The following is a 14,124-nucleotide window of genomic DNA, read 5'->3' on the forward strand; positions in this document are numbered from 1 at the left end:
TGCCCGACTGCAAGCATACTGCACAGGTTCAAGCACTCATCTAAAAGCAAAGACTCATCCGCAATGAGTGAGGCACCCTTCTTCCAATGAACATCAGCTAGATTTAGAGATTTTGCCAACAAAGGTATAAACTTATGTAAATTCTAGGAGTGGAAGGATACTGGCCTGGCTTAAATTGAACAAATGCAGTTTTCTAGAACATAAAAATTTAATTTAATAAGGAGCTTAAATGTGGTTATCCAAGAAAACTAGAGCAATCCAGTTTGGTTGCTGTCAATGTCGTTAGTGAATTCAGGTTAAAGGTGCCACTCCCGGGGGTGCCTGGGTGGCTCAGTCAGCTAAGTGTCCAACTCTGGGGTTCAGCTCAGGTCATGATCTCACGGTCATGAGATCAAGCCCCAAACTGGACTTCAAGCTCTGTGCGAGTCTACTGAAGATTCTCTCCCTCTCCCTCCTCCCCTCAGCTCACACACATGAGCACATTCCAAATAAAATCTTTTTTAAAAAATTGAAAAAAAAAAGGTTCTATTTCTAGCTAAACCCAAAGCAAGGCAGCTAAAGGGCACAGTGAACAGTGAACTTCAACAACACTATGCATTCGGCTGCAGACTCATGGAGCATCCAAAACATAGCACAGAGAATTTCAGAGCAATATTCAAGACCAGGGGGATGCAGGGGACAGCCACAAGCTCTTTGTAAGGTGTGCAGTAACAGGTAACAGAATGACCAAACCACATGTGCCAAAGTGACTTCATTCAAACCAAAGTTACAAACTCCCTGTCTGTACGTCAGGAGAGGGGTAGGAGAGGAGAATGGGAGGGACCACAGTGGGGGATGGGGGAGATAACTGAAAGAGACCCAAATGAAAACTGAAGGAGCAGAAGCACAAATCAATACTATACCATGCAGATACTTCAGAAATACTTTCAAGTCAAAACACAAAAGCAAACAAAGAACAGGCAACACCTGTATTAAAATTTTTGAGAACCCTGAGATGGGGAAGATACTGTGCCTGACAGGAAAGGGGCAGCATCAGGCCACAAGTCTCTGGGGCACCCAGCTCTAAGGAGGGCACAGCAGCAAGGAGAGAACATGTTTCCACCAGAACACATTCAATTACATTCCAGCACAGAGATCGTAAACACCACCAGCTTCTGCCCTCAGAATTCATTTCTCACTGGGTAATGAGGGTAAGAGATGAAAGGCTGTAGGACTTTTATGCTGAATTTTCAGTTTGCCAGGTTCCATCCATCCACCAGGTCAGATATCTGGGACTAATCTATATCATTTAGGATAGAGACATATCTCTCTACAGAGCTCCAATGACTATTACCTACCTGCTGTGTTTTATGGATATCTAATAATAACATGGATAATGACATTTCTAGTGTGGAAAACACAAGTATGGAGGTTCCTCCAAAAATTAAAAATAGAATTGTCATATGATCCAGTAATTACACTACTGGGTATTTACCCAAAGAGAACGAAAATACTAATTCAAAAAGATATATGCACCCCTATGTTTACTGTAGCATTATCTGCAGTAGCCAAGATATGGAAGCACCCCAAGTGTCCATCCACAGATGAATAAAGTGATAATATACATATACACAATGGACTATTACTCAGCCATAAGGAAGAATGAAATCTTGCCATTTGCAACAACACGGATGGAGCTAGAGAGTATAATGCGAAGTGAAGTAAGTCACTGAGAGAAAGATTCATACCATATGATCTCACTCATATGTGGAATTTAAAAAACTGAAGAACAAAGAAAAAAAACAAGAAACACCACAACAGACTCTTCAATACAGAGAACAAAGTGGTAGTTGCCAGAGGGAGGCGGGTGGGGGAATGGGAGAAAGAGATGATGGGAATTAAGGACATACTTACCTTGACGAGCACTGAGCAATGTACAAGAACTACTCAGTCATGACAGTGTACACCTGAAACTATGTTAATTAGACTTGAATTTTAAAAAATAACAACATGGAGCCCAAATGCTGGTACAAACTGGAGCAGCTTAATGGTTTCTCAATTGGGAAGCTGACATTTTTCTGAACTCGGCTATTACTGAGTCCAAGCACCTCCAGAAGAATTAGAACTCGGTACGCAAACAGGAGTGTCTAGACTAGAAGAGCCATTCACTGCCCCGACAATAGACTGGAAGGGGTTAGGGAAGGGGATGAAGCCAAAAAGCTTTAACGGTGAGGAGGCAGCACCACAAGGGAATCTGCAGAGGAGGACAGAGCCTGGCCCAAGTGGAGGGAGGAACCCTGGATGTTTTCCAGAGAAAAATGCTGAGCTGTTAGTTTAATACACACAGAAAGGAATAGCAAAGGGCTGAGATGACTTCTTTTACCTCTACAAGAAGTTAAGAAATAAACAAACTGTTTTGAGTGATGTCAAGTCTCCTTCTTCTTAAAGTACAAACGGGCTTAATACTCCTGACTGTCCCAATGGCCAAACCCAGCAACTGGAGCCGCCTGCCAGTTCCCCTGTGCGGGACACAGGGTGCACACTCACAGCAGCTGTGCTACGAGGTCAAAGTGGTAAAAGAAAGAGGGTCCAGTAAGAATAGGGTGGTGGACCACACAGCCTACACACCGCTCCCCCGCCCCACACACGGACCAGCCTCCAGCCAGAGCCTGAGGGAGCAGGCAGGCTGCAAAGGGAGCCCTGGGCATTCGGCACCTCAGCAGCCCTTCTGCAGAGATCCGGCAGATCCACCTACAGCTTCTGCACCGCAGTGTTTCTAAAACAAGCCCCTCCAGCTGGATAAGCAGATGCTAAAGGCAGCTCCATATGAATAAGAATGTGGCTTTCTCCTAATTCCAGACCACCTTATAAAAGACAACTGCACATAAAAAAATGTCAAGCCTTCCTACTAGCCTCCCTAGTAATGATGAGAAAAATATCCTAAGAATGGTAGAGCTACAGGCTCAGAGACAAGTGTTGGTGTATTCTGCCCATCCCCCAGTCCCAAATTATGAACAAGGAGTAAATGACAGCCAGTGAGAATGAAATGAACCATCACCCAACAAACACTGAGTATCAACTATGTGCTAGGAAGGGACTGAGCAATAAATGTGAAGAAATGAGGAATCTACCTGACCCAGAAAAACCTAACTTGGATAAGGATGTGGGGTGGGAAGGGATGGAGGGGTAAGGAAGGGTAAAAGCATTTTCTAGCAGAAACTAGAGGGGTGCCCGGGAGGCTCAGTCATTAAGCATCTGCCTTTGGCTCAGGTCATGATCCCAGGTCCCTGAGATCCAGCCGTGCATCAGGTTCCCTGCTCATCGGGAGGCCTGCTTCTCTCTCTTCCACCACCTCCCCCTACCCCCATTTGTGTTCCCTCTCTTGCTGTATCTTTCTCTGTCAAATAAATAAAATCTTTAAAATAAATAAATAATAAAGCAGAAACTAGAAACTACAGGCATCCATTATGGGGGTTATGTAAAAATCAGGACAGAAGAAGGACCCAAATCCTGGTATCAATGTCTGAACCCAAAGATGCAGCAGATGCCCACATAAAGAAGATATTTCTGCGCAGCCTCATGAAGGACCCAATACAGTGAAATAAGGATGAACAAGAGCATATCAACTGACTCCTCTCTCTACAAAGATCCTCCTGTCAAACAGTTGTGGGCCACAGAGGCCACCAACACAACTGTGAACCAGGCAAAGGCACTTGCAGCCCAAACCAGCCTGCTCTCACACTGGATGGTGAAATGAAGGCCTATGAAATGTGAACAACCCATAAAGTGGCCGGAGATTTTCAAAGAAGGGCCGAAATAGAAAATGACATCCAAAATATGCCTAAGCAATAGACCTGTCATTTACTAGGAAAAAAAAGCAAGCATCTGTGTCCTTCAGCTTCCCCTTCTAGTCTCCGTCCTGAAAAGCCTTTTCCAAAGCAGTGACATGAGATGATGCTTCTTCCTCCATAATCTCTCATCCAGTCCGAAGTCCACCCTGTGATCACAGCACACTCCAACTGGTCAGGATTCGAGATTTGGTTTCTAAAATTATGAACACTTTCCTAATAAAAATGACTTCCCAGATCCATAGCACCTATAATACATGAGGATCTTAAACATTTGGTTATTGAAACGAATCAAATTTTCCCAGTAAAAAGCTAATTAGCCCACCAAGGAATGAAACCTACAGCCCTGGCCTGCAGAAGTAGAAAGCACTGATGACTGCATTAAACTTGCCTTGAATATAAATGTTATGCAAATAAAAGGGGGGGGGGGGTAATTTATCTAAACACAGTGTAGGTAGCTCTGCAATCAGTATCTCATAAATAAAAAGAGAAAGATGAAGGGAAAGCTCTCTAATTGATTTTAAAATTAGTTCCAAGCAAAGAAATAATCTGACAGCCAACAAGGTCGACAACAGTAAAAAAATATATAGCCCTTGGGGAAAAAGCACACCTAAAAACTCCAATGAATCAAGACACCTGGACTGCCATGAAGGAGATATTTGGGAAAACCTAAATAAGAGTAGAAAGTCAACTGGGGACTGAATGCAACATTACTTAAAATCCTGAAATTAACCCCTCTGGTGGACTGAACCCAATCCATATTCTGCTAATGGAATGTCATTATGAGGAAAACCAGCACCCAGAGAGGGGCAGGACTACACTGAAACTTGGGAGTGGGGAAGAGGAAGCGCCTACAGAAAAGGAAGCCAGGTGTGACCTGGCCATCAAAACAAAAAATCCAATTAGGAAGGGTGGGGGGAGTACAAACACTCCCTCTCAGAACCTTTCAACACCAGGACACACTCCTCAAATTGGAGTAACTATCAGCAGCAGTCAAGGAGACGAGCAATGGATAGGGTAAAAATGCAATCTTTGCAGAAAAAGCAACCTATGTATTAGGTCTTAAACCTCAGCACATATTTTGATGTAAACATTTATTAAATGCCTACTGTATTCACAGCACTCTGCTAGATTCCAGAAGAGAGGGGATATGAAGCTAAGAAAACCATTTCCGCTCCCGCCCCTTGTGGAGTTTAGGCTTCATAATGGAAAGCAGGCTGGACATCAATAAACAGGAAAGGATGATACAGAGACGGGAAAGACTATGTGTATGGAAATCTCTGGCATAAAGGAGCTTTCAAGAATCAGGGTAAGAAAGACCGTTACCTCCGCACAGCAGCTATGGTAAATGGTCACAGGACAGTAAATATGATGGTGCTGTCAACTCTGGAAACAACAGAGAATTACTGCAGCTCAAAGGACTGAAAAGAGCCAAGAAATATGAACACACCAGCACTTGGAAGATTTAGATAAACTGAAAATACAGAACTGTGTAATAGTAATGATTAAATGAAGAGAGAAGAAAGAGAGGAAGATGGACTGAAAGAGGTAAATGCATACGGTTAGGGGAAGGATGAAGCACCAGGCCCCATGAGATTGTTAAAATCCCACAAAAATTATTGGAAGGGGATAGGCAAAATCATGAGAAAGGGGACACATTAACTAAAGGAAACAAAAGAAAATATAATTTGTAATAGGGAGAAGAAAGTACATCAAAGGGAAACAGATAGGCAGTTGCTGTCTTTTCCCAGCTATAATTCACTTACAAAGATCAGTGGAACGTATATTTTAAGGAACCCTGCTATCTACCCAGATACCAAATGTCTTGACCTCACAAAGAGTCAGGCTTGCCTCCCAGTGCCCTCGCCGCAGAGGAACAGGAATTAATCTTTTGAAAATGACAGAGTACGTACATCCTGAATCTTAAATAGATGAGCTAAGACCCACCCACAGTCTCCAAATGGTAATTTTTTTCAGTCTTCTAACAAAGGAGGTTTCAAGAGTTCTTCTCAAAAATGCCCAGATCAAACAAATCGGAAACTGGTACAGAATGCCTCTGCCAGCGCTCTGACATATTCTACGTCTTTTGATCACATCGCTGCAGTCCCCAAGTCTCTCCATTGGAAACCAGTGAAATGCTATATCCATTTCAAAGAGCTTTTGCTTTTCTCCAAGTTCCTTAATGCCAAGCTGGAATCCCGCTCTAATTTGCTATTTGCCTTATGCTCCCAGTCCCAGGCCCGAGATCACAGTCAGTGGGTTTATTGGTTTGCCCTGGCTTCACTTGGGGACTGCGGCCCCACAGCTCTCTGTGGTATGCTTCTCAGTGGCAGCGTCCTCTGCTTTAGGGTCCAGAGGGACCGGTCATCTTGCTTTCAGAAATCTCAACTGAAGGGAATAGGTTGAGAACCACTTTTAATCGTGTCTAAATGGCAAAGCACCCTGGGGCCCTGTACAACAAATGGAGTTATTAGCACCCGAAACTGCCCTGCCTCTGTGAAAAAGCCCTTAGGAATCCCAGGACATCACTAACGGGCCTACCTGCAGCTGGTCTGCCATGACTGCCTACTGAGAAGGCCCTGTGGGGTCGGGCCTGGGAAACAAACACCTCCAAAGAAAGGCAGCAAGGACCCTGGGAGATGAGGCAGATTACAGCTGGAACAAAACAGATCCTCTGGTGCCCACACCTGAATATCCAGAGGCCTGCTGTGAAAGAACATTCCTGTGTTGAGGAAGTTCCACAGGAAGAGGGTGAAAGACAGGGAGATGGAACCAAATACAAGCTCAAAGCCTGGGGCTGTGAGGTCCGGGAAAGGATCCACCTTCAGGTTTCCAGACTTCCCAGTAGGTATGGCTGTGTGTGTGCACGTGCATATGCGCTCACCGATGTGCATGCAGCCACACACGTGGGAGAGGTAGAGAAGGCAAGTGGTGGTGGGGATGGTGAGGCAGGGAGGGAGGAAAAAAGAGGCTCTATGGATAAGGGAGTTTGAGGAAGAAGGCCCTGCAACTGAAAGCAAACTTTCCATGCTTAACACCCAGGAGCTGGGATAAATTCTGTACCTTTTTCAGGGTAAATTCCAGCTTTTTATCTTTGCCCACTACAACAGCACTGTACAGGCCGAACTGACTTCATGGAAGAATAAGACAGTCTCTCCATCAGATCCCAGAGGGGCTATATATCCTTTGTCATTAACACTCCAAGTGTGACACGAAGCCACGGCAGCCCTAGACACTAGGAACACTAAGTTTCTCCATCTCAGATCAAAGCCAGACACTCTCTGGGAAGTTCTAAGATTGCACAATGTGTTGTCTTCTCTTAGGCAGTAGTTCAGAAAAGCCACAGCCTTTCTCCAATATTTAGCACTTGTTTCTTCGTGGCAAACAAACTACAGTATACCTTTAGAGAAACCCTGATCCTCAGGGTTTCAGGTCCTCAGGAAAACCATACATCAGTGTCCAAAATGGCACTCACCCTGAAGGAGTGAAGATTTCCAAGGAATTGACAGTGGATTCACCCTAAATAATCCAGAAGTATGATACTACAAAAACAGAATCAACAGCATCAGGCATCCGACTCCAACCTTTGAGGAAAGTATTAACACATTCTTGCTTTTAACCCTGTTACACTTTCCAGCAACAAATCCAGTTCTAACCAAAATCAGGGAGTAATGGCTACCCACGATACCCTGGATATTATTGGAAAGCAGCTGCCTAGTAGGAAAACAGCTCCTTTTTTTTTTTTTTTTTTTTTAAAGATTTTATTTATTTACTTGACAGACAGAGACCACAAGTAAGCAGAGAGGCAGGCAGACAGAGAGGAGGAAGCAGGCTCCCTGCTGAGCAGAGAACCGGATGTGGGGCTCGATCCCAGGATGCTGGGATCATGACCCGAGCCGAAGGCAGAGGCTTTAACCCACTGAGCCACCCAGGCGCCCCAAAACAGCTCCTTTGATCATGCTGTTTTGTCCAGAGCCCTTCTTCTGGCTGCATTTCAAAGTAACCAAAAAAGAGTTGTGGAAGTATACAGTTAGCCTTGGGCAAAACCACCTTGCCTTCATGTCTAATTTAAGAGAAAAGAACTTGTCTCTGTGTTCAAAAAACGAAAATCCAATTTGCCCAACTATCCCCACAACGTAGAAATGCCTCAGAAGATCTATATAAGTTGATGACAGGTTATTAGAGGTTTTAGGGTTTGGTAAGGTAAACATTGGAAGAATCTCCCCTCCTTACTTGAAGGACAAACCCCATTGGGTCGTCATCTGGGAGCTTGTAGGGAGGCCTAGCCCACAGCAGGAGTCAATGCCGCCATCTGCCTGCCCTTGAGGAAGCTCATGCAAAGATTTTCCCTTCCCTCTTCACCTACTCCTCCAGTTCCTTAACCTGTACCTTCTCCCACTCTGCTCCAATACCATAAACAGTCAGATTTAGCTGTTTCCCCGTTTCAAAGTCAATGATCTCCAGAAGCAGAAGACAATCTCTCTGTGTCTCACTCAAGGCCCTCCATAGTCCATCCGTCATCTCCAAACAATCCTCAAGCACCCCACATTTCTGTAACTACAAGACCATTCCAATTCCTGACATATACCCAACATTTTCACTGGAGATTCTAATCAGCCCTGTTCTAACTACGACAGCCACATATTCTTGTGCACAAGAGCACTGGCCAAGGGGACAGAGGCTGAATGGGAGCTGAAATGCAGCCACCACTCTGTTTGCCAAGCCATGTGCCCTGTTAAGAGGCCACCTGGAAGAAGGGGCACCTCTAATTCATACAAGGAAGCCACATAGGCTAACAGAGGGCTCAGCCCCAACATCTATGCCTTGAGTACTTGACTGGACTCCCCTTGTAGTTACAAGGAATGGTTTTTAATATTCCTTTACTATGTACCAGCCAGAGTCCAAGGAGATGCCTGCTTTCCCGGTCATTACATACATATAGCTATGGCTTCACTGAGATTCCCCAGGTGATTTTTATTCCTATACCCATACTGTAGATCTCTGATAACTTTAAGGTAAGCAGAGAGCAGAGTCCTGGGGAATTCTTTAAGTAGAAAGGCAAACACTCTGAATCCTCCTGTATAGAGACTGCTAAAGAAACATCCCAAGTTCTCCTTTAATACTCCATTCACCCCCAGGCCCCTGGTCAGCTGGGGCTTAGCAAAAGAAAGAGGAGAATCCTTCTTGCAGATGAGTTTTCATCTAGCATGATCTTCTCTTATAAATGCAAATCACTTTCATGTTTTGTAAATGCAAGCCACCAACGCAAGAGTACTCAAATCCAAACATGCCATTCCCTAGTTTAAAATTCTTCACACAAAAATCTAAAAGTATGGCACACATTTTCAGCATGTGGCCTCTGCCCAACTCCCAAGACCATTTCTTACCTCTCCCTACCATTAACTACCCTCCATTCCAGACATACAAAATACCCCCAAGTCTCTCTCTTTATCAGTATCCTGAGCTGTTCACAGGACATGCACGATGTGGCCCTGTCCCCATTTTGACCCACACAGGCATCAAACCACTCATGCACTATCCACAGTGGCCATTCATTACCTCTTCCCAAATTCGCCCAACTTTTGTCATTACTGCTGTCTCATTCATAAACTGTCTTCTCCCCACATTTTACCAAGCTTGGTCCTGGTCACCCTTGAGGCTTTCCATGTCACTTCCTCCAAGAAGCCTTCCCAGATTATACATTCTTATAAACTCTAAACTTTTCTTTAATAACCCTTCACATAAATGAAATTACTTATGTATTTCCCCTGCTAGGTTCTAAAGTTCCATAACGATGATTCCCTGAAAGTTTATTCCCTGTTGCATTGCCAGCATAGTATCTGGTGCAAAGCAGATACCCAGTAAATACTTACCAAGGATGACAAACCCAAACCCACTCATTTTAATTTCTACACTTGATCTTAGCCAAAAGGCCAAGAAGCAATTCATTCATTTTAAGTTCTAAACCGATGCTGTCCACTACAGAAGTCACGACAAACAGGTGGCTGTTCAGCTCTAGAAATAAGCTAGAACAAACTGAAAGGTGTCCCAAGTATAAAAACACCAGATTTCAAAGACTTGGTAAAAATCAAATCAAATAAAACACCTTACTAACTTTTTACATTCATTTAATATTGAAATGAGTGGTGCTTCGTTGGCTCAGTCAGTTGAGCACCCAATTTGTGATCTGGGTTTGGGTTATGATCTCTGGATTGAGAGATTGAGCCCTGCTTCAGGCTCCTAGCTTAGTGGGGAATTGGCCTGACATTCTCTACCTCTCCCTTTAACCCTCTCACTGCCTGTGCTGGAGCATAAGCAGGCACACTCTCTCTCTAAAAGAAATAAATCTTTTTTAAAAAAAAAATGTTGAAATGATACCATTTTGGATATATTAGGTAAAAAAAAATGTATTAAAAATGATGTTTTCAATATAACTACTAAGCAATTTTAAATAACAAATATAGTTCATATTTGCGGCTTGCATTATAGATCTATGGAGCACCGTTGGTCAAGAAGTACCCTTTCAGGGCACCTGAGTGGCTCAGTGGGTTAAAGCCTCTGCCTTCGGCTCAGGTCATGATCCCAGGGTCCTGGGATCAAGCCCTGCATCAGGCTCTCTGCTCAGCGGGGAGCCTGCTTCCCTCTCTTTCTCTGCCTGCCTCTCTGCCTACTTGTGATCTGTCTCTCTGTCAAATAAATAAATAAATAAATAAAATCTTTAAAAAAAAAATAAATAAAAGTACCCCTCTTCCACCTGCCAACTTTTCATCACTGAACACTCAAGAGGTATGCTAGTTCCTACTGGGGAGACATCTCTTGAGTGCCCACTGTAACTGGGTCCTTCACGGCACCCTCCACCATTGTACTCAAAGCACATTATGTTAACTTATTTCTTACATGACTACCTCATTAAAATCTTTCAAAGTAATTTAAGAAATTTAAAAAAATCATTACTCACTTCATCTAAGTAATATATCATAGGCTCTTGCAGCTAAGCCTTACTTCAAACTTTCTTAAAATGAAGTTAAGATCTCAGAAGTAAACAGAAGTTAAAAATAAAATAAAAAATAAGAAACAACCTACTTTGGTAAAGAACAAGGAATTCCTTAAACAGGATCCTGTCTAAACTAGGGAATATATTCTAACAACTTCCCGCTATCTACTAGGCTAAGGGAAAATCCATCCATTACCTTGTGAGGAGAAAAATTCTCAGCAGTAGTTCCTATTACTCCTGAAAACCTGCTATTCACCCTATCTAAGCTACAGCATCCCCACCCTCCTTAAAAACTGCTTGAAATTCAGCTACACAGTCTACATTAACATAATGCTTTGGCCAATGATGCAGGCACAAAAATTAACGTTCAAGAATTTCAAAGTTGTGGTTGCTGTGGGAACCTTAATTCCAACTGCATGGCACAGATGCGAATCGTGGAGTACTCCCAATACTGATAAAATTGGAGATGTCTATTTACTCTGTGCAATGAGGCACAGCTACAGTTACTGAGAGAACCTTATTTTGGCATTTCTAGGCTTTCATGCATTTAAATTCTCAACCTTACCACAATACCATTTGCCGCATTAAACTGCCTCCTCTGTCGGGGGGAGAAAAAGAGAATGAACTGATTGGCCAGACATTCAAAGAATCCATCCTGTATATGTTTCTTATGCACGATCTGATTCAAAAGACAATCATGATATTTTTATTTTACTCTTACGGGCTGTCTGTAAACTCTCATGCAAATGATAACAGGGCATGAATTTCAACTGGTAAACGCACCAAGACACGTATACGTGCAAAACATCAGAAAAGCAAATATCCTGTCTTTAGAACTACAAAAGGGATAAATTAAAGCATGAAGGACTAATGTGAACCACGCTGTGCTTAATTTCTGAAAACTAGCCAAACACCTGCCTGTAGCACTGGCTCTCACAGTGGACCCAGTTCTACAACCAGTTCCACCCTGTAGTGATCAGAGGGTAAAAAAGAAGAGTTGGAAAGAAGTCTGTAAAAGCAAGATATAACCAAACAAATTCAAGAAAAATTTTAATCCCTATCTCCAACCTCTCATAACAATGGAAAGGACGAGAAAATTTAAAACAAAACTGCCTGCAACTACGAACTCCCAGTTTTGATTCTAAGCATTCTCAAAATTGATATGCCCCCAATTATATGCATTGGTTAGACAAGCAACTTTGCTGCCAAAAGATCCAACAAATAGCACAGAACAGTGTAACTAATAATTACCCTTACCACTTTCAACAGATAAGCAAGTGACCCCAGAGAATATGTATACCAAGATTCATTTCTTCCTGGAATAAAACATATGGAACTTTCAAATCAAAATGACCAGGCCTTATAATCATGCACATGAGATAAAGATACTTCTCTCTTTATTCTCAGAGAAGTAAAATCTTGCTAATTTATAAAACTGAACCGCTGTTCTTAACCACTGCCCATCTATCCCAGCCCTAACTCCTCTCAAACCCCTTAGGGAATAATGCCAGCAACGCCTGCCCAAGACGAAGCAGAGCAGTGAGTGTCGTTCAAGAGAAACTGACGCCTGCCCAATGATAGTTAGGCTGCAGAGATTAGGAAGCAATACCCTAGAGATTTAAAATATTGTCTTTTAGCATTCTCACACCTATGTACCATGTTTAAGTAAGTATTCTCCAGCATCTTCCCTTCGGTTTTTATAAAGAGGCTCCGCTGCCTCCCTATTCTCACCTGTGTGTTCTCCCCTTCCAGCCTCGGTGGCCGGATACTGGACAGGTGGATGGTCTTGTAGTCACCAGAGTTCAGTTTTACGACAATGGCATCTGCATTCAGCACCTGCATCACCTGTGGGCACAAGGCAAAAATGCTTAAACCTGCTCCAATGGCCCAGACCTCCCAGCGCACATGGTAAAGAGCAAGACCCACCACAGTCATAGAGAGAAAAGTCAGATCAACAGCCATTTGGGGGTAGATCCAATATCATCCTTCACAGTGCAACGATGTTGGAGCAAACAGTGCTATAATTATTAGTCCCCAAAGACCTTGTTATGATTTCTCAATGAGGCAGCATAAAAATGATCTTCTTTATCTTTTGCCCTGACCAAAACTTGTGGTTAACTACTTACTGGACATCTAGTCTCTCTGTTATTCCTTGAAACAGGTTCTAAACTAAAATCAAATCCCTAGCTCAGTGTGAATCTAGGAAAAGAGGCAAGGGCTGGATTAGAAGACATCAGCACCAAATAAGAACCAAAATAGGATGCGCCAAAACAGAGCAGAAAAACCAAAGACAAGCCAAGGGCAAAAAGAGCTGTCATCACAATGTGGAAAAGGAAAGACTCAGCTGTTAATCTCAGGGCAGAAACATTATATTGCTAGTATTACTTCAATTTCTCTGAAAGCCAACTCTTCAGAGAACTACTACAGGCAACTTTGTTTTAGACCCCAATATCGGTAACATCTTCTTTCAGTGAAAGAAGATTAACTTCCACTCTTGGGTAACCTACAAGGATATCTATTCAAAGGGCAAAAGCACAAATACTCCTTTGTGGAGATTATTAGACATTCCACCAATGTGTACAGAAGGAAAATGCACTGAAACTACCTAGGACCACATTGGTGTTATAACTAGAACCCATAATTCATCTATCAGTCTACAATTCATTCGATTATATTCAGAGGCTGTTGTTACAAGGCTGTTTGGGTTTTTGGTTTTTGGGTTTTTTTTTTTTAAACAAGTAATACTTTTCTACAAGGTAGCTATTGACTACAAATCACCGTCACCATCCCCTTTGTCTGCAGAATCAAAACCAACTCTCCCAGGCTTCAATCAGGCCCCATCAGGAGCCAACAGGCAGCTGAACAAACTACAGGGTCAGCTGCCACAGTGAGGGCACACTCGCAAAATTCCCCTTCTCTTTCATGTGAGAAACAAAAGGAGCTAGACTCTGCTTTGCTCTGGTGAATATCATACTGATAAGTACCCTGTAAGAGCCGTCACTAACTATTTCCTGGAAGGCTTCACATCTTTTAAAACAGAATACACCCATTTACTTGCAGGCTCTTCCAAAAATGGCTATTCTCTACCTTTTCCAAAGAACCAGCCAACCACACACCAAAAAGAGTAAAGACTGATTGAAGCGACAATGTGAAGGATGAACAAAAACCAAAAGCGGGTGAGAAATTATATGTGACAGGAAATAGCAGGAAAAAAGTGCCACAAGAGAGAATGAATGAAAAAAGAACGAGGACAGCTGGAATCCAGCTGTAGTCCATAGAAGGCTAACTATATGGCTGGCAGAT

The 14,124-nt window shown here is 42.9% G+C and overlaps 1 protein-coding gene across 1 annotated transcript in view; it reads right to left on the reverse strand.

The window, feature by feature from the left end:
• SND1 (staphylococcal nuclease and tudor domain containing 1) overlaps positions 1–14,124 on the reverse strand; it is a 413,481-nt gene that overhangs the window by 339,589 nt on the left and 59,768 nt on the right. Inside the window, exon 10 of the mRNA XM_059396465.1 lies at positions 12,553–12,666. Within this exon, the coding sequence (XP_059252448.1) occupies positions 12,553–12,666 (114 nt within the window). The remainder of the gene's footprint in view (positions 1–12,552; positions 12,667–14,124) is intronic.

Source organism: Mustela nigripes, chromosome 4, assembly GCF_022355385.1.
Source record: "Mustela nigripes isolate SB6536 chromosome 4, MUSNIG.SB6536, whole genome shotgun sequence".
Classification (NCBI taxonomy): domain Eukaryota; kingdom Metazoa; phylum Chordata; class Mammalia; order Carnivora; family Mustelidae; genus Mustela; species Mustela nigripes.